Source organism: Alternaria burnsii, assembly GCF_013036055.1.
Source record: "Alternaria burnsii strain CBS107.38 chromosome Unknown 705, whole genome shotgun sequence".
Lineage (NCBI taxonomy): Eukaryota > Fungi > Ascomycota > Dothideomycetes > Pleosporales > Pleosporaceae > Alternaria > Alternaria burnsii.
Window position 1 is genome coordinate 3,729,994 of NW_024066107.1, and position 20,010 is coordinate 3,750,003.

Consider the following 20,010-nt stretch of genomic DNA (forward strand, 5'->3'; position numbering starts at 1 on the left):
ATGCCTGTCTAGGGTTTTCCGTGTATGCCTCACAAAGTGCCCAGCCAACACGCACGAGCGCGTCCCTAGCGCGTCCCCGGAACAACTGGACACATGCGCGTCCCTCAATCAAAGTACACCGTCGCTTGTGCGCACCTTCGTATATTTCACCGACACGCGCGATAGTGACTCCTGGCGCTACGGTTACCGGAAGTGATTCGACCTGTAGCTTCTGTTTGATCGGCAATGGGTCTTGCCTTGGCAGATGGGTCACTGCCGTTACATCCCTCATTGGAGAGGTGTCCTGAGCGTCGACATGGCGGTTTCATGAACGACATACTCTCTGGTAGCACCACCACAGCTAACATCTTTTCTTTTTCTATTACATGATATCTCAGTTGGAATACTTCGCAATATCACCTACTCGGCGGTGCTGTTTGCTTCTTTTTTCCGACATCATTTCTTCCATTGTATTCTCCATGGGAGAGTATAGGTCACAGCATTCATCTCACAATGCGTAGGATCAAAGTCCCCCGCGGGACCCCATATCGCCGGCCTATGTCGAAGCAACACAAACGGTCCCTGGTATATGCGCTTCTTTCGGCTGTCGCGTTCGGCGGGTATTACTGGTTGTACGCACAGCCCATCGATGCATTCGCTGTTCCGTTTAGAGAGCACGAAGCATACATGCACGACGGATCAAGTCTCGCCTTCCTCAAATCAGAGCAATCCTATGATTGGCGGGAAGCGCCCTTCGTGAACAAGATCCCATCCTACATACCGCTACCGACGACCGCTCCGCACAAACTCCCTCGAGTCCAGTCCGAGGACTTTCCCGAGACGGGTTCGCAAAGAAAACAGAGAGAGAAACGCAGAGTTGCCGTACGGGACGAATTCAAGCATAGCTGGGACAGCTATAGAGAATTTGCTTGGACACAAGATGAGCTTCGGCCTGTCACAGCGGAGGGTGAAGAGTCGTTTGGCGGCTGGGGTGCCACTCTGGTCGATTCACTAGACACGCTCTGGATCATGGGCCTCAGAGACGAATTTGATGAGGCCGTGGAGGCTGTCGCAGCCATTGACTTCGGTAAGACCAACCTTACCACTGTGAGCGTCTTCGAGACGACCATCAGATACCTCGGTGGGCTGTTGAGTGCATACGACATGAGCGGCAAGCCGATCTTGCTTAAGAAAGCGATACAACTCGGAGAGATGCTGTATCGTGCATTTGACACAACCAACAACACACCTCTTGGTTGGCTGCATGTAGAGAACACCAAGGCGACAGGGAGGTCGGCCTTTACTGCCGAGAGCAACATCTGCTTTGCCTGTCTTGGAAGCTTGACCATGGAGTTTACGCGTCTTGCCCAGGTCACGTCAGAGCCAAAATATTATGATGCAGTCGCGAGGATCACTATCATGATGGACCACGCGCAAGACAATACTAGGCTACCTGGCCTGTGGCCAACTATGGTGAACGCCGCAAAAGAAGAATTCAACCAATCACGCTTTTTTTCGATCGGTGCGCTTGCTGACAGCACGTACGAATACTTCCCCAAGATGCATGCGTTGCTCGGCGGCGTGGAACCTGCATACGAGAAGATGTACCGAGACTCAGCTGAAATGATTGACGCGTACATGCTTTTCCGGCCCATGGTGCCTGACAGCGCTCACGGAGACGACCTACTGCTGTGTGGGGATGTCTTCACCCACGGCGAAGATGCCAGACTAGATCCAACTATGCAGCACCTGACATGCTTCATTGGCGGCATGTTTGGCTTAGCAGGTCGCCTCTTCTCTGATCCTGACCACGTGGATCTCGGTGCGAAGCTCACCAAGGGGTGTGTTTACGCCTACTCCGCCACACCCACGGGTATTATGCCAGAAACATTCGATATCGTGCCCTGCGATTCTCGTAAATCTTGTCCTTGGAACCAAACGGCTTGGGAAGTGGGTGCAATGCATCACTACAGCAGCAAGTATGTTGCTCATTTCAACGACGCAGTAGAAAAGTACAAGATCCCACCTGGCTTCACCAACATCCGTGACAAACGGTACCTGCTCAGACCCGAAGCCATCGAATCTGTCTTCATCATGTATCGTATCACTGGTGACCGTCAATATTTGGACGACGCATGGGACATGTTCACTAGCATTGTTGCCGCAACTCGAACGCCTTACGCGAATGGACAAGTCAGAGACGTTACGTTTGTAGCATCGAAAGCCCCAGGCCGAGGTTACAAGTCTGTCCCAGGTGTAGGTGATGTACCATACACGCACGAAGACAATATTGAGAACAAGATGGAGAGCTTCTGGACAGCGGAAACACTGAAGTATTTTTATCTCATCTTCAGTACACCTGATATGATCAGCTTAGACGACTGGGTGTTCAATACGGAGGCGCATCCCTTTAGGCGGCCAAAGTCGAGATAAGAACAGGCTAAGCATGACGTTGAAGCCAGTAGTTGAGAACGAAGAACGAGATGAGTAAGGTCACATTGCTATTAGTACTGTCATCTTATATGATACCCGGCAAGGACGAATAAATGCGTCACTATCGCTATTGCTTTTTTGGGTAGTATAGCCGAAATATTGCATTGATTGGCGTTGTAGTATAAACTCAGACGGGTTTTTTTATGAAGTTCTGGCACTACCGTGTGAAATAGGTAGCCCGCTTTCGCCTTTTATTGTGGCTCTCTGTACTATTCATTCAGTTCGATCCCTCGGCCGACTCTTCTAGCCAACGTCACGCATCGGAACGAGCCTATGCGTCTGAAATATAACCACCGGCAATCGACATCATCATACGCTTACTACGATGCGCATCCTCGCCTTCATCTTCCTCGCAATCTGCCAGTCTTTTGATCTGCTTGCCCTTCTCGTCCGCGATGAAAGTCGTCACTACTGGCTTATCCTCCACAACACTCCGTGGTGTCGTCCCAATGACCGTCTCAAAGACGACCTGGAAAGACGCCGGCTTGACAAAACGCGAGTCTACAAGCCGATCCCACTCCCGCGCTACGCACTTGAACTTATAATTGGTGCTCAACCGTGTGCTAACATGTATCTGCATCCTCGAAACGGCCAGTAAGATCGGATTCTGGTACGAAGACATCTGCGGATGGTCCTTCAGCATGCCTTTTATAGCACTCCAAGCTTCGTGGTAGATGCGAGTCCGAGTATCCGTATACTTTCCCTCAAGCCCGAGGTGCCACTCGCTATCTCTCCAGATGGGCCAGTAGTCTCGCACTGCACCTGGATTTCCATTACGCAAGCGCTCAAGAAAACCGGACACTGGATATGCATCGCGCTCCGTATGCACACCAGTTGGAGGTAGGATGCGGGTGGGGGTGTCTAGAGAAACGCCATGAACGAGTGTGAGCCCGGAGTCTTTCCACGCTCGGTCGAACGCCGGTTTTACGATTTCGTCGTGCCAGATCTTGAGGAACTGCTTGTCGAGGTAAGGAACCATGGAAGCGTTTGGAAAGATGAGGAAGAGATGGGGGTTCATGCCAATATCTTCTGACATGTTGTCTTCTTCTGAGGTGGGTGTGTATGTGGTTCCAAAAAGCAGCGCACGCTGGACATTTCTTTGCGTCACATTGTGACCATGTGAAGCCAGATATTGGGCAATGCGATACGCGTCAGCCTCGCCTATCGGGTTCACGGACCTGCGATTCAGGTTATTTGAAATCCAAGGGGTTTGCTCCCATGTCAAACGCTTTGCAAATGCGAGTGATGTTGGGATGCAGAAAGAGAGCTCGCTGTGACACTGTTCTGCTTTGGCGATGACCGAGAGGGTGGCTAGGCCGTTGATGTCGCGCTCGTGCGTGATGGACATAGTGATGTTGAGTAGGAGCAGGAGAAAGAAGACAACGAGAGGGATCTGGAATTATATGTGCGAAGAGGGGTTCGTAACTTGGTTGGGCTATAGTCAGTGATTAGATTATTGTGGGCGTGTATGTCTCATGGGTAAAGACAGTGAAAACTCAGGGAGATATCACTATTGACAACGCACGCATTGAGACATTGGAGAAACTAAATGAAAGCTTTGAGACTGTTTCGCCCAAGCATAGTAGTAGATAGACTCGAGCAGTTTGCCCACGATACTTAGCTCATTACAATGCTTTACTGATCAACAAAGATGGAGTCAAGCTGATACATTTCTGTAGCACTGTCACAAGAGTACCTGGGTCGTCAAATTATCCCAAAAGAACTCCAGTCTGAATCCCCGACCCAGGTTAACGAGACTTCAAACATAGCAAAGCCAAAAAAGGCGTGTTTGTGGACTTGTTGAATTGTACGCCACCCGGTGTCATGCATCATCGACATGGTGAATGTGAGGTGACAGGTCTGATGAGGAAGACCACGAATGCCTCTAGTCATATAACTGTAGCCGAAACCGTCTGCTCTTGTAAAGTGGAAATGTACTCTACAACACAGACTTCCACTTATACACGATAAGAGATCAATCTCCATAGAAGACAAGCTCACAAAACCTCTCAGGATATTATCAAGATTGGTGTTTGTAGTGCTCTCTTTCCCACATTTCCTGTAGCTTTTGTCATGGCATTAAAAGTATGGACCCGTTCCTTGCAGATGTTTTGGTGCATGCAGCTGGGTTCTCAGTGTAGAATATATGCCACTGCATCAAAAAATCAGTTTTGATTCTGTCTTCTAGCCACCCAACGTTTAAAAGGAGTGCCTCTCACTCGACATGAGTCATGCTGTCAGACGCCAAGCTGTCAGCATAACGTCAGCACAGATTTTAGAACGGAGTATAAGCCCACCTAAACCCTCGCGCAAGTACACTTCGTCTCTCCTACACTCACTGGAAAACCCTAACCTTTACGTTGACATTGTCAACACATGTGTGCTGTGTCGTTGGGGAAGCACAATGACAGGACCTCGGAAGACCGGCAGCCTATCTCTCCCCACCAAGGTGCCACTGCGGCCTTAACCACGGTGCTCGACGAAATGAGCTACGACTCCGCTGCTCGCAAAAACGCCGCCCACTTGCGTATGCCTCAACTCACGAAGGGGTCCATCTTGTTGTAGACAAGCTTGACCAAGACGGCGCCACCAACTTGGCAACGCTTATCGTCGCGCGCTCAAGAACATCGCTATACACCCGGTGCCCCAATCGCACGGGATGGAGAACTCCCGTAATAATATCGCCGAAAGACTCTCATAGAGTGCAGTACGGTTCGGCGACACCAAGTCTGGCCGCGATTGGCTTGCCGCGCGGTCATAGCACGGCAAACCCTTCACCCGGATACATTCGAAATCGGGTCTGCGAATGATGCCATCTAGCTTGATCGCACCAGCATTCGCTTCTCATAGATCGCCACCATGCTGTGCTCACAGTTGACTATAGATTATTCCTTTCTGAGAGCCATCTCCGATACGGGACAGTACAGCCCTTGTTCTACTCGTTGCCTCTCGCCCACGGCATGATTGTAGACTCCAATCTTGATATGCCGGGTGTTCTAGATCCTAGTTGATGCGAGAAGAGCAGGTGATAAGGTCTATAGGTCGCACAATCAGTTGGACTCTCGCCCCACCAACGTCGTGCCGCATGGCCCATGGATACTGTCTCGATTCCGGCCGCTTTCTCGTATAGCACACCTGCCTTTTTAAACCTAGGAACTGCTTCCATACGGCTTTTTGGAACAGGGGCCTTATCGGGCGTGCTATTGCGCGCGACCTAGCTGCGATCACACATGGTTGGACCACGATAACGTGTTTGCACTAGAAACATCAAATGTATATTTTAGAAACGCCGCTCAGTCCTCGAAGTGAGAATCAAACAATCTACCACGCGCAAATATGGCTGCAAATCCTCTTGGTGATGTGTTGATTCTCGGCCAGCCCGATGCGGTTGGGGGCACCGCGATCAGTCCTCCCAGCCACGAAGCGATCAACGCCTTCAGCGACGAGAAGCATCGCATTGCTGTCGATGATGGAGAAATCGAGAAGAAGGTTGCTCTGGAGCCCGAGATCAAGGCAGTCCTTCCCGAATACGATGCGTCCGAAAAAGACAAGGACGACAATGGTGAAGACCATATCATTGTTACTGGCGCTGACGCAGCTGCTCACCTACTGCCCCTAAGAGACGACTTCGTACCTGCGGTGACCTTTCGAAGTATCTTCTTAGCCTCTATTCTGTCCGCGTTCCAAGCCGTTGTATTTCAGATCTACCAGGTGCGTCTACAGTTCTGTTACATGGATCGCAGAGGCTAACATGTACTCTAGTTCAAGCCCACCCTGATCACCATCCAAGGAACCTTCATCGTCCTTATGGCCTATTTTCTCGGTAGAGGATGGGTCAAGCTGCTACCACGTGGAGATAAATTCGAGGCTCGGTGGAGAGAAAAGGGCGGAGTTGGCAAGACACCCCTATGGATCACAATAATGTCGTTCTTCAACTACGGAGAGTGGAATCTGAAGGAGCATGCCATCACGTCAATCACTGCAACCTCTGCGTCGATCGCAGCTCCTAGCAGTCAGGTCTTCGCGGCATCCGACCTCTTCTACGATATGCCTCTGAGTCCCATCACTGTGATCTTCAGCACCATCTCTATTGGACTCTTCGGCTACGGTATCTGTGGTATAATGCGTCCTATCTGCATTTGGCACGTTGATTCGGTTTACTGGAGTAGTCTTCCCACGGTGAAGGTGCTCCAGGGTCTCCATTGGCAGACTGTCAAGGACTCCAAGCCACTCCGGTGGTTCTGGATCGCATTCTCTGGCATGTTTGTATACGAGTTCTTCCCTGCTTACATATTCCCATGGCTGAACTCTGTATCGATCCCTTGTCTGGCTGCTATGCATGCGACTGGGTCCAAGGCAGCTATTCTAACCAACCTCTTCGGCGGAGCTACCAATAATGAGGGTCTGGGCTGGTTCAGCATCTCGTTCGATTGGCAATACGTGAGCAATCCCTCTTCACAATTTGTACTTTACAAATTCTGACCCTCCTCTAGATCACCTCCTTCCAATCATCACTCCCGCTCAAATTCCAGCTGCATCAGACAGCCGGATTCATAGTCTGCTTCTTCGTTATGCTTGGCATCTACTACGGTAATGCCTGGGGTTCAAGGAGTCTTCCTTTCATGTCGACACGTCTCTTGACCCAGGATGGCAAACAGTATCCAAGCGAAAGCGTCTTCATCGACGGCATTCTCGATGAGAAAGCATTGCTACAATACGGTCTACCGAGAATCACGGGTACCTTTGCCTATGCCATGTTCATGGCTAATGCTGCAGTGAGTTTTCTACCTCCAAACACACACCATTGGGTGCTGATATCCCTTAGATTGGCGCATTGGTCGCTCATACTGTTCTCTTTTGGGGTGGCGATACAGTCAAAGCGTTCAAGGATGCTAAGAAAGGAAAGTTTGATGATCCCCACCACGCGCACATGGCCAAGCATTACAAGGATGCGCCGCAATGGTGGTATCTTGTTGTACTTCTTGTTAGCTTCGTGCTGGGTCTTGTCGTTGTGATCAAAGAGAACGTTACCCTCCCAGTTTGGGCTTATGTCATTGCACTGGCAATGGGGACAATCATTTCGCCATTCGTAAGTTTATACCTGAAGAATATTGATCTATGATGTTGGCTGACCAGAGATCAGAGTACCTTGCTCTATGCTCGCTTTGGTAACGGTATTGCAACCAACAACTTGTCCAAAGTCATTGCTGGACTGATCCTGCCCGGACGCCCGATTGGAAACATGTACTTCGCCGCGTGGTCGCACAATGTCATCAATAGTGCTGTCCAGCTCAGTATGGATCTGAAATTGGGCGAATACCTCAAGATACCTCCTCGCGTCATGTTCATGACCCAAATCTACGGCACTGTTTTGGGTGGATTCATCAACTACGCCGTCATGATCTCAATCGTCACAGGCAACAAACACCTCCTAGCTGACACCGACGGTAACGCATCGTGGAGCGGCGCAACCATCCAGTCGTACAACACCAACGCCTCGACCTGGGCGCTCGCCGCCTACCTATACAAGCAAGGAAAGACTTACTCCATTGTGCCCCTGGGTCTTCTCATTGGCGCCGCTATCGTCCTGGCGCACCGTATCTTAGTCCGATTCGTCCCGCACATCGGTAAATTTTCCCTGCGCGAGATCAACTTTCCTCAGTTCATTCAATTCGCCGGTTACATTCCGTACAACCAAAGCCAGACGTGCGTGATTCTTAGCTGGACAATTGTCGGCTTCTTCACCCAATTCTACCTTCGCAACTACCGCCCGCGCATCTTCAGGGACTACTCCTACCTGATCGCAGGTGCCTTCGATGGCGCAAGTCTGACTTGCTTGTTCATTCTGTCATTTGCTGTCTTTGGTGCTGGAGGGCCTGCGATTCCGTTCCCGCAATGGTGGGGTAACAACAGCGCTGGAAACTATGATTTGTGTCCTGTAGCGGAATAAAAGGCGAAATTGTTTTGGCTGCACACCCTAATCGAGAGTCAGAGCCAGAAGTTTACAGTCTACTGTTGCTTTAAATGCAATATAAAGTATGCCCTACATCACTGTTTCTTCTGAAGTTCTGCATTATTCTTTTACTCGTGATATATTCTTGAGCAATATATGGTTCGCAAGCTATGTCATGATGTCTTCAAGTATTTACATCAACTCAAGTGCCGTCACGGTTCTGTACCTAGTAATTCTCTCATCTACCATGGTACAGACGCGCCATCGTATCGATAAAATTTCCCACTGTCCGACTCCTTGAGCCCAGCCACCACGTCCAGCATACTCTCCACGCTAACCTTAGCCTCGATCATCGCACCCTTTCCACCCATTCTCGTCTTCACCCAACCAGGATCCATGCAAATGACCTTGACCCCGTTCGCCTTCAAATCTTTCGCTTGGTGCAATGCCAACATATTCAATGCCGCCTTACTCATACTGTAAGTACAACATTTCGTTACGTCTGTCGCAACCGTCAAGCTACCTAATCCCGAGCTCATGTTCAGCACTGTCGCGCCTCTCGCGAGGTATTTCCTGAGGCTCTCGACGATTTTGGCGGGGCCCAGGACATTGGTCTGCATGTGCTCGTTTAGACTCTTTGAATCGAGAGTCAAGCTTGTATCGGTGCTCGTTGCGTTGATCCCAGCGATATTAAAGAGGAAATTCAGGCTAGCACCGGTTTTGGTAAGGATCTCTGCGACGCGAAACTCGATACTGGAGAGAGAATCGAGGGAGCTGACATCGCATTCAATGATATGGATGTTTGAGTTGTTGTTCAGGCTTTCTAGTTCGGAGATGTCGCCTGATTTGGAGCGGACGCCTGCGATAATGGTGTTTGATGGTTTCGCGGCGAGTTGGCGCACGAATTCGAGGCCAATGCCCCGGTTGGCCCCCGTCAGGAAGTAAGTTGCCATTTTGGGTGGTCTTCTTGAACGGGATCGTACGGGTAGGTGACCTTTGCTGTTGGCCGAATGCGACTTTGAAGTTACGATGATTATTTGATGTGAGATTGGGGATGAGTTTCTTAGGGGCAGGGACTCTGGAGTGGATTTTCGGGGTATTGGTTGGAGGTGAGGACGAGAGAAGTTTTGCGACTGCGAGGAGTGACTTGATGAAGTACTTCGCCTCCGCGGACGGGACGATGTGGTGGTGGTGTGCCGTGTGTCCTGCATGCGGTCTATTTCCACCGGGTAAATCATAATGGGTGACGTCGTAGTGGATTAAAGCGTAATTGAAAGTAGGTGTCGTTGAGAAGTCGTAAGTATTAGTACACAAAGTACTATACATGTTCGTCAGTTCAGTTGACTATATGTATACGCACGCACCATATGTTCGCCTGAAAAGCGCTGGGCGAGAGACCCGCAATCCCGTTACGAAGTGTCAGACCTGTCAACTCTGTTACATGGGGTTTCATGCAGTACTCGGCGACAACCAGAACAAGGCTGCGATATTATGCCCTCCGTGGCACGCTCGTCTCATGTTTTCCGATTTCTGTTACTCGTACAGATTGTTGTTCTGAATGGAGCCTGCAGGATAGAGACGACGGATTGCGCTTGCCGCTTCAGACGAACCCGATGCGAATCAATGGACACAACCATTTCCTGCATCGTAGCGACAGTTCCCCTAAAACGCAGATCGAGAATGGATCGTGAATTACAAGGTTGCGATTTCGCATAATTACTAATTCCTGCATGAATCTGAGAACTATTATTCTTACCACTTCATGATAAAAGCGAAAGAAAAGCTTCGCCCACACAGAGGTTACGAAGAACTTCTCCACCGCGAGTATCTGGTCCGCATAGCGCGGCCTCGATCTGGTATTCAATCCGCGATTGGTCTTTCGACCATCAGCATGACACATTCGTCTCCTAAAACTTCCTATGATTCGAGTGCTCCTCTTCGAAATGGTATCTACTCCATGTGATCCACCTTGCGCTTCTCGCTGGCGCCCTTTACTACGCTCGAAAGATCGACAACTGCATCACATTAGTACGAGTAAATGGCTAATTGGGGTACGGCAGGCTTACGAGGAAGATCCAAAGGGAAGTCGACACTAGCCAGCATAATGGCTAAGAAGATGTACCAACCACAGAGGCAGGTAACGAAGCAGAATGCACCAGCAGCCTCAGCAAGCTTGGCAGCAAGAGCTGCTCGACCGTTTGCAGCCTGGAGATAGCTGCCCGCCAGAAGGCCGAAAGCGGGCACAAGAGTGAAGAAGATAAGGAAGAAGATCAAGTTCGTGCGGATGGAGCAGATGAGGTAGACTAGGCATAGAAGGCCCATCATGATGAGGAAATATGCTGTGAAATTGGTCAGAATCGAATTTCTGCATCTCTTCTCGGGTGACTTACCAAGGCCGACGTTGAAGCCAACAGATTCTAGACCTGTGCTGCCTGCGACGTTCGCATTGGCGTACGCGCCATATGAGTTGTAGAAGGGTTGGAGTGTGGCAGCGAAACCAAGCCAGAAGGCACCGAAGGAACAGAAGACAACGAAGGGGAAGGTGTTGCCAAGAATCCACTGTATCAGTTGTCAGAGAGAGTCTTCAAAGGCTTTGAGAGCAACGTACTTCACCAACACCACCGAGAATCATGAGCAGACCACCCGCAAAGTAGTACCATCCGGTGCTTGCCGCTCCACTTCCACCAGCACCACGCCATCCCATGAGGGTCATGCTCAAAGGATGCAAGGACAACAGGAAGCCGATGAGAGCACTAGCCAAAGTAAGCATTCGAAGTTCCAGGTGTATATGCAGGAGGAACATACAGAGGCGTCGGGTTACCGAATGTCTTCCGCAGATCTCCTTTTACTTTGTTTGGTGGTGACAGATATAGTTTCTCAAATAGCTCTGGAGAGATCGAGATACTACCCGCTGTCCGGATCTGATGCAATGCAGTACCAGAATCGACCGAGGCGTCGAGGTGCGTTTGTCCGCCATATCCATTGCCGTAAGCTAGAGAAGGTCAGTAAAAGATGAATGTGTGTACCGCAAGAGAGTCTTACGTTCTTGCCGAGAGAAGTCTTTCTCCAAAGCGTTGGGCCCGTCCATCATTCTAGTCGTTGACTCGTTTCTCGCAGTTGATCCAGCTGATAGAGTCTCTGCGTCTCTAGCTGTAGTCGCGCCGAGGTGGGCGTCGTTCGTTGCGTACTTGTGATCGTGATTGGAAGTCATACACGCGACGTGGTTGTCAAAGAGACCGCTTCCGTTGGAGTTGTTATTAGAATTAGAGGTATCGTAATGATGATGACCGGTCGAGGACGTGGTAGTAGATGTTGAAGTCTCGTAACGTGACATAGAAGGCTAGGGAACCGGAGAGTAGGGTTGATATAGGGAGCACACAATGGTCATTAAGAGTGTAGGTAACAATAGTGCTCCGCAAACCTTGAGGCACGGATTCCAATTCCAAAAAAGCGTAGCTGCGGACGAAAGCAAGGGATCATCACTGACTGTGTGGCAGGTGCAGCCAGGCCACCCTGGTAGAACAAGAGTTTGAGGGCCAACCGCTGCGGTTCCGCGTTGGATTTGATGCACGTAGTCGAATTGGCGGGAGGGCAGATCTGCCCAGGCTAGAGCTTGGAGAGCGTCCAGGTCTTGATTCGCCGAAGTCATGAGGAGTGCCTCCTTAGCTGCGGACGTGGCTTCCCTGCCGACGCATCCCCTAGCAACAGCAGTGGCGTCTCGTGCAGTTACTTTGTACGCCCTGGACACTCCACCACCGATACCGTCTGAGCATCTCATAAGGCTGATGACGAACCTGTGTATGAACGGGTGGAGGAGGTCAGATTCATATCAATGACGCTACGGGAAACATCATGTTTCTTTGTGAAACTCTTCACATACTCTTAGTTTCGCCGCATTGACAAGACCTCGCCGACCCCAATACCCAAAACAGTCGCAATGGAAATGGTACGCATTCAAAGCCACAACGTGATCATGACCCGATGCAGCAACAACCAGTAAGGGATCAGCAACCCCAGGATGTAAGATCGGTTCTGCGGAGTCGAGTGGAGATGAAGCACGCGAATGCTGGGGACGCGTGCGGAGCCTAGACTTTGGAGCTAACTGATCGTCGGGCCGTCACTAATGGGGTTGGCTTTGCGGGGAAAACGTGCTAAGAACACTAGATCCGGATGAGTGGTGCAGGCGTTATTTCCAAACGTCATGTCGCGCACGGCATCTCAAAGATATGCATGGGATTTCGTTTTGCGGTCTCATGGATGGTAATCGAGATAACGACAAGGTTGCACCAACGTCATTGGAGTATGCTGGCGTGTAATATTGCAATCATGGAGGTTGCAGATTTGTACAACGGGGACAATCTAACCGACTAACTCGAGTCGGTGCAGAACGTAGATAGTCCGGCCTTGTGCGGCAAAGCTGTCGTGTGTTGGTCGTATGTTCAACTTATGATCGATGAGCCACTCCCGTAGCGCCGAAATGCAAGAAAAGGCCCATAGACCTCAGCCCCCGCGTTTCATTACCGAGGTGCGCATGATAGCATAATAATCTAGTGTGACTCGCGTCCAGGTGTAGGGTATTTGGCGAGTAGCTTGCGCTCATCCGACAACGTATCGGGAGGAGTCCAATGGTAGCGACGGAGACATTCCGCGTATAATGATGTCTAACCCAATTCAGTTGACCATGGTAAAGCCTCGGGAATTAGGTACCATTCGTAAAAGCCGGGTTCCTGATGGAAGCAAGTAGGAGTTGCCATCTGATACAAGATATTCGGCTTGTAATGTTGGGTGCTGCTGGGTCCATTCAGGTTCGTAAAGAAAGTCCGGTTGACCCGAAGTCGCACAGTCTTTTTGACATATCGTTCCGATTAACGCACTGTTGCGACTTCGTAGGCAGCAATAGGCAAGTTTGCCAGCTGTCCAAAACGCAGACCGCATCTTCCGTGGTCCCGAACCGTCAACATCCCAGTAGGACCACAACCCAGCATACTAGCGGCATATGCCGCACCCCTCTCTAGCATTCGGGCTTTGTGGAAGATGGCATCGCAGGAGGTAGCGTCCACTCTGATGAAGAATTGTGTCCACTAAACTCACATCTTCTCGCAATTGCTCCACAAAATGTTCTCCTGCTGCGTACAAACTATCAGAAATCGACGGATATAACGCGACGCTCCAATCAAAAGCCATGTCACGTTGGTCTAGGAGGTAGAAAAGGCACAAGATTTCAATAGCGTGGTGCATAAGGAGTTGAGGGTTTCATGCCGGCAGTGCTCGGAGGTTTTCGGTGCTTTCCAGTGTTGAGATGCCGAAAGCTGATGGACAAGCGACAGGCGATCCGGATCGTCGGTGTCTCCGGATGTTCGATCGCTCAAGACTCTCTCTTCTGTCTTTGGCATCTCCTGATCTTCGCGAATACCATAGCTCAGCATGGGCATAGAAATCGCCGCCACTGCCTAGTGCTGGATACTGAGTTTGAGGTAGTTCATCAGGATCAAGGGAGGTACAGATGGTAGCGTTGAGTGGAGTGTGTACAACGATGATCAGATGAAGTTTGTAATGGCGGAGGGCATGCGTTCCACACCAGTTAAGCACGATGCAACCTCGACAGGAGAGCTGACGATTGGAGAAGTATTGAACGTGCTCTCACAGTAGACGGGAAGGAGTACTTTGGTAGCAAATACCAATGATAGTACCTGCGGACATCGTGCTCTTCATATAGCATGTACACATGACAAAGCCAGTGGTGATGCCGAGGAGATAAGTAATCTCTTCCGGCCGTAACCTTCAGTCTGTCACCCCGTCCCGAATGTGATTCTTCTCCATGCACAGAAAGAAGCTGGGAGCTTCAGCACGGTATGTGATGATGCCCCGAGGCCTTCAAGCCCCGCCCACCTCTTGAATGACCTTGTTCAAATTCTTGATATCATGCGCAAACCGACCCAAGAACAAGCCGTCAACGCCTTCGGAAATCTTGGCAAAGGTGCCGGGCCCAGCGCTCCCTCCGTAGACAATCCTCGTGGTCCCGGTCCTACCAGCAGCCATGTTCCTAAGCTCTTTTGTCACATTCACAACATGGTCGGGGTCAGCGGGCTCCTTTGCGCCAATGGCCCACACGGGCTCGTAAGCCAGTATCACCTCGGTGTCGTCCGGCACTGCAGCCAGCACTGACATGACCTGGGGTTTACATTCTTGTATAGCTGCACCCACAGCTGCCGATGCGACGCTGTGGTGTGTCTTCTCGCCAATGCACACCAGCGGTATCAGGCCGTTTCTTGCTGCTGCACCAGCCTTGTTCGCGACCGTCTCGTCCGTCTCACCGAATGCGGCTCTGCGCTCAGCATGGCCAATCTCTACTATCCTTGCTCCTGCCTGGCGTAGCACCAGCGGGCTGACCTCGCCTGTGTATGCGCCCTTGTCTTCCCAAAAGGTATCTTGCGCACCCAGGATGATGGACGAGGGCTCGAGGATGCGGGCAGACTCGGTGAGGGAGACGAAGTCGGGAATGACGAAGAGATCTATGCGCGCGTTCCAGGCGTCTCCGTCGAGTTGCAAGACGCCGCGAATGTAGGAGAGCGTGCTGGGCAGGTCGAAGTACATCTTCAGCGAGACGCCGACGAGGCGGCGGGGTCGAGCGATGGGCGGCATAGCGGCGGCGGCGGCGGCGGCTGTTAGTGTATGTGTGTACAGAGAGAAAGTGGAAGCTGCGCAGCAGTCACTCTACAAGTACTGTGTACCAGAAACAAGACGTCTTGGAGCTGCGCGACTACGATGATCCGGGGTTACCGTAAAGGGTAAACCCGGGGAAGGGAAAGCAAGCCCGTCATCGGTGGAGGGGACAGGTGTGGGACGGACACGTTTGTGGGGCTTCCATGCCACATCCCATCACCACATGCAATGCCACATTATATTATGCACGATTCGCGACTTACGACTTGCTGCAGTGCTCTCGCTGTCCTCTGTGAATAATGCGTATCTACCACATGTCACGCATAGCCACGCCTTCTCCAATTGGTGTCACCTGCAGCGTAGTCATGGCTTGTCGCCGAAAATGCGCCTTGCTTGGCGAGGCTCCGATCGTTCCTCCGTACTGCGCTAACCTCTTTACTGTCGACCTTCCGCTAAGGAAAACTGCACATCAACGCATCACTAACCCTACCGCTCACTGACCGGCAGCAAGAGAGAACAGTGGTACATGTCGCGGACACTCGCAGATCGCTGGGCTCGCAAAAGATACTTTGGATAGCTCGTGGGGGGTCAACACCGCAGTACGCAGCATCCTTGCATGTCCCGCCCTGAGCTCACCGCGGGGTGCATATTCCTCATATTGTCCTCTCACTAACGTTGCGAAGAATTGACGCAGATTCTCTTTCCTCTCTTCTCTTCCTTTATCTAGTCTCATCCTTCTCCGCCATGCACATCTCCCAAAAACTCGCCCAGGCGAAGGAGGAGGGCAAGCCGACCTTCTCCTTCGAATTCTTTCCCCCCAAGACAGCGCAGGTAACGCTACCCTCATAACCCCCGGCACGAGGAGCAAGACGCTGACATCATCTAGGGAGTTCAAAACCTCTACGACCGCATGGACCGCATGCATGGCTTCGGTCCGCAATTCATCGATCTTACCTGGGGCGCTGGTGGCCGCCACTCCAAATTGACCTGCGAGATGGTCAAGGTCGCACAATCCGTCTACGGCCTCGAGACCTGCATGCATCTTACATGTACCGATATGGAAAAGTCCAAGCTCGACGACGCCCTCCGAGACGCATACAATGCTGGCTGCACCAACATCCTCGCCTTGAGGGGAGACCCGCCACGTGAGCGAGAAAAGTGGGAGGCAACAGCAGGTGGCTTCCGCTATGCAAAGGATCTCGTCGTCTACATCAAGGAGAAGTACGGAAACCATTTCGACATCGGTGTGGCGGGATACTCCGAAGGCAGCGACGACAATGACGATGTCGACGAGCTCATCGACCATCTCAAGGAGAAGGTTGATGCCGGAGGAACATTCATTGTTACACAAATGTTCTATGATACTGACCTTTTCCTGGACTGGGTCAACAAGGTTCGTGCCAAGGGCATCGACGTTCCCATCATTCCTGGTATCATGCCCATCCACACCCATGCCGCGTTCCTACGGAGGGCCCAATGGACGAGATGCAATATCCCAAAGCACTGGACTGAGGCCCTGGAGCCTGTCAAGAACGATGACGTCGAAGTGCGTGAAGTCGGCAAACATCTAGTCGCCGAAATGTGTCGGAAGCTGATCGACGCTGGTATCACACACCTGCACTTGTAAGTCGTCTCCCCGTTACGCGAGGATAATCTTTCTCATATCCATATAGCTACACTATGAATCTCGCGCAAGCCACCCGCATGGTCCTTGAAGAGCTAGACCTCCTACCCGACCCCGAGTCACCACTAGAGAAGCCTCTTCCATGGCGGCCTTCGCTGGCGCTCAACCGACGAGACGAGAACGTACGACCAATCTTCTGGCGCAACCGCAATCGATCCTACATTGCTCGCACACAAGACTGGGACGAGTTCCCCAACGGTCGCTGGGGAGATTCGCGTTCACCCGCCTTTGGCGAGTTGGATTCTTACGGCATCGGTCTGAAGGGCACCAACGAGCAGAACATCAAGTTATGGGGCACACCAATGTCGATCAGAGATTTATCCGAACTCTTCGTACGCTATATGGAAGGAAAGCTCGAATCTTTGCCGTGGAGCGAACAGCCCATTACGACCGAAGCTGGGTCTATTCAGGATGATCTGATCAATCTGAACCGCCGTGGATTCCTGACCATCAATTCCCAACCTGCTGTTAATGGAGCCAAGTCTTCAGACCCGGTATTTGGTTGGGGCCCGCGTAATGGTTATGTCTACCAAAAGGCTTACCTGGAGGTCTTCGTCTCTCCGGAACACATCTCTGAGATCATCACGCGTCTCGAACGCGATCCTGAATTCACCTACTATGCTGTGAACAAGGATGGCGACTTGAAGACGAACGCTCCCAACGAAGGACCGAACGCTGTTACATGGGGTGTCTTCCCAGGCAAGGAGATCGTACAACCAACCATTGTTGAAACAGTGAGCTTCCTCGCCTGGAAGGACGAGTTTTACCGCCTTGGACAACAATGGGCAAACTGCCATGCAGGTGTCAGTCCATCGCGTTACGTGATCCAGGACGTCGTAGACACCTGGTACCTCCTGAATATCGGCAAGTACATTCGATTATACTTACACTTCTCTTACTAATGCTTTGTTTGCAGTACACAACGACTTCCACGCAACCCGTGGCATCTTCCCCATCTTCGATGGTTTAGAGGTCAAGGACATGGATAAACCGTTGGTCAATCCCAGCGTTGATGTTCCTAGCGCAAACGGAGAAGAAGCGACAAAGGTAGTCAACGGCGGTAGCCACACCAACGGCACGAACGGCGAGCAAGCTGAACCTCATAAGGAAGAAAACCCAAGCCTAATCGATGCTGCTAAAGCAGCCGCTGTCGAGGTCACCAACGGCATGAGAAGCCTGGCAATGTCCAACTAGGCTTCCGTGACGCCAGGTCTTACTGCATTCAACACCCCAAGACCAATTTGAGATGAGTCTTCTTCAGAGAAATCTCCGCTCCTAGTCTGGTGTTCAACAAGTTACGCGACAGAGCTCCTGCTTTCAGCAGACCTCTTTCATTTCAACAAGCGTGAATCTTTAGTTCTTTGATCTTTGGCGTATATCGGTTATGGTTGGCTTTGAAAGGAAAAGGTTACGATTTGCACTGCAATCATGCACAAGCATCTGGGAGGCGTCTATTCAACCCGACGACCGTCACGAAAGATATGGTGCGGGAACCTAAAAAGTTCAATAGCATAGTGTAGGATATGGCTTTCTAAGATACCCGGTCACTGCCCTCAACGGCGGTGATCAATTTTTTTCACTACGATCTTTATCTATAACTTTGAGTAGATGTCTTCAAAATAGAATAGGGCATACTATCTTCGAGTCTTGAGAGCTTCACTGCATGTGCAAAGGTTATGAGACAAGCATATGGCGTACATTGTTGTTTCTCTATGTTTTAAGATCAAGTGTGAGTATGTAAAGTATGTGGAAAGAATTAAAATGTCGCGCCATCAAGACGTCTTAGTCGTACACACTGTTCCATCATTTCTTCACCACGTTGCCTTTTCTGGGGTAGACGTGATGAAAGCAATGACTCTAAGAGCTCATCTCACTCTTGCCGCCACCGAACAGGCTGCTGAGCCAATCGAAGAAGCCTCCTGGGGCGTCATCGCCAGGTCCTTGCTCGCCGTTGTCCGAGCCAGGCAGCTCAGGCATACCCGTAGGCTGGGGACCGCGAGTCAGAGTCTGCATTGTAGTGGGCAGACCAGGCATGCCGGTACCAGGCAAGGGGAACGGAGAGCCACCGGTGGGCATGGGGAAAGGAAGGTCGGTTGGGAAAGGAATGTCTGATGGAGAAGGACCATCACTAGGTGGCTTAGGAAAGCCACCGGTTGGGAAAGGCATATCAGGTCCACCCGTTGGAAATGGGAATGGAGCGTCAGGCTGGCCTGTGGGAAGGCCTGTGGGAAGGCCTGTGGGAAGGCCAGGGAAGCCTCCCTCCGTTTCTGTAGGCAGAGCGGGAGTACCGTCTGTGGGCTCCGCTAACGAGAAGCTGGGTAGCGCGCTGCCGGCTCCGGGGCCCTGTCTTGGGGCGAGCTGGTAGTCGATAGCCAAGTTGCGGACGCGGTGACGGACAGGTGGCATACCGTCGATGGGAAACGCTCCTGTTGCTGTAGGGAAAGGAATGCCAGATGCTGTGCCGGTTCCGATTGGGGCGAAACCGGGCATCAGCTCTGGAGGAGGAGCATGACGGGACTCCTTGGTGCCAAAGATGGCGTCGAGGTAGTCGCTGAATGGGTAAGCGGCTGTGGTGCTCGCAAGAGCGGCGAGGATGACGGCGTTTCTCATCTTGATGGTGATGTCTTTGATACGAGATGTAGAAGAAGTGTTTGAGACAGAGCGAGACAGGCAATGTTGATAGCAAAGATGGTGGCACAGCCAAAAGAATGTATGTATACCGCTAGGATATCTAGAGAATGACGACAAGAGCGGAGAAAGGCCTGCTCGAAGAGAGTGTATGAGACAACTGTCTGTGAAGAACTGGTTGATGGCCGTACAACATGAGGCCAAATCCAAGGTATATATCCTCGTCCGGAGATTTCCAGTCATGATCAACAACTCGTTCATCTAAAACCTGGTTCCTGCAAGCCCCAGAAAGCCCAGTCGTTTGACATTGCTGGAGAAGAACGCCCGTGCGACCTGCTAGTTACAGATAAGGTCGATCAAGCCTTTGCGAAGACGCGCCGAAGGGTTAGAGTAATCTCTGCGGGTTAGCGACAGGTCCCATCTGGCAAGCATGATTCGGAGAGTATAGTACGGAATTCATGCCGATCACTTCTGTAGTTTCGTTTGCGGTCCAATAAAATTATTGTGCGAGCCATAGGCGCGTTGTGAACAGATGAATAGCACTGGCCAAGCCGGCAATCAGCATAAAAGCAAGGCTGCGATAGATTGCATAGAGAGACCAACATGTTTC

At 51.2% G+C, this 20,010-nt stretch overlaps 7 protein-coding genes across 7 annotated transcripts; 3 read left to right on the plus strand and 4 right to left on the minus strand.

Moving 5' to 3' along the window:
- Nucleotides 1-492: 492 nt before the first annotated feature.
- Nucleotides 493-2,412, plus strand: GT037_001314 (class i alpha-mannosidase; the record flags this gene model as incomplete). The annotated part of the gene is made up of 1 exon (XM_038926361.1): nt 493-2,412. The coding sequence occupies one exon, from the start codon at nt 493-495 to the stop codon at nt 2,410-2,412; it is 1,920 nt and encodes a 639-aa protein (XP_038792217.1).
- A 331-nt stretch (nt 2,413-2,743) lies between these two features.
- Nucleotides 2,744-3,820, minus strand: GT037_001315 (uncharacterized protein; the record flags this gene model as incomplete). The annotated part of the gene is made up of 1 exon (XM_038926362.1): nt 2,744-3,820. The coding sequence occupies one exon, from the start codon at nt 3,818-3,820 to the stop codon at nt 2,744-2,746; it is 1,077 nt and encodes a 358-aa protein (XP_038792218.1).
- A 1,988-nt stretch (nt 3,821-5,808) lies between these two features.
- Nucleotides 5,809-8,422, plus strand: GT037_001316 (opt superfamily oligopeptide transporter; the record flags this gene model as incomplete). The annotated part of the gene is made up of 5 exons (XM_038926363.1): nt 5,809-6,183; nt 6,235-6,912; nt 6,966-7,247; nt 7,298-7,561; nt 7,616-8,422. 5 exons carry the CDS (start codon nt 5,809-5,811, stop codon nt 8,420-8,422), a joined length of 2,406 nt encoding a protein of 801 aa, XP_038792219.1.
- Nucleotides 8,423-8,667: 245 nt separating this feature from the next.
- Nucleotides 8,668-9,378, minus strand: GT037_001317 (short chain dehydrogenase reductase sdr; the record flags this gene model as incomplete). Its single annotated transcript, XM_038926364.1, has 1 exon — nt 8,668-9,378. One exon carries the CDS (start codon nt 9,376-9,378, stop codon nt 8,668-8,670), a length of 711 nt encoding a protein of 236 aa, XP_038792220.1.
- A 997-nt stretch (nt 9,379-10,375) lies between these two features.
- Nucleotides 10,376-15,067, minus strand: GT037_001318 (gpr1 fun34-class plasma membrane protein; the record flags this gene model as incomplete). The annotated part of the gene is made up of 7 exons (XM_038926365.1): nt 10,376-10,440; nt 10,492-10,764; nt 10,816-10,984; nt 11,034-11,178; nt 11,231-11,417; nt 11,468-11,765; nt 14,315-15,067. 7 exons carry the CDS (start codon nt 15,065-15,067, stop codon nt 10,376-10,378), a joined length of 1,890 nt encoding a protein of 629 aa, XP_038792221.1.
- Nucleotides 15,068-15,832: 765 nt separating this feature from the next.
- Nucleotides 15,833-17,966, plus strand: GT037_001319 (methylenetetrahydrofolate reduct; the record flags this gene model as incomplete). Its single annotated transcript, XM_038926366.1, has 4 exons — nt 15,833-15,919; nt 15,975-16,711; nt 16,762-17,579; nt 17,689-17,966. The coding sequence occupies 4 exons, from the start codon at nt 15,833-15,835 to the stop codon at nt 17,964-17,966; spliced, it is 1,920 nt and encodes a 639-aa protein (XP_038792222.1).
- A 663-nt stretch (nt 17,967-18,629) lies between these two features.
- On the minus strand, nt 18,630-19,382 carry GT037_001320 (uncharacterized protein; the record flags this gene model as incomplete). Its single annotated transcript, XM_038926367.1, has 1 exon — nt 18,630-19,382. One exon carries the CDS (start codon nt 19,380-19,382, stop codon nt 18,630-18,632), a length of 753 nt encoding a protein of 250 aa, XP_038792223.1.
- Nucleotides 19,383-20,010: the final 628 nt, after the last annotated feature.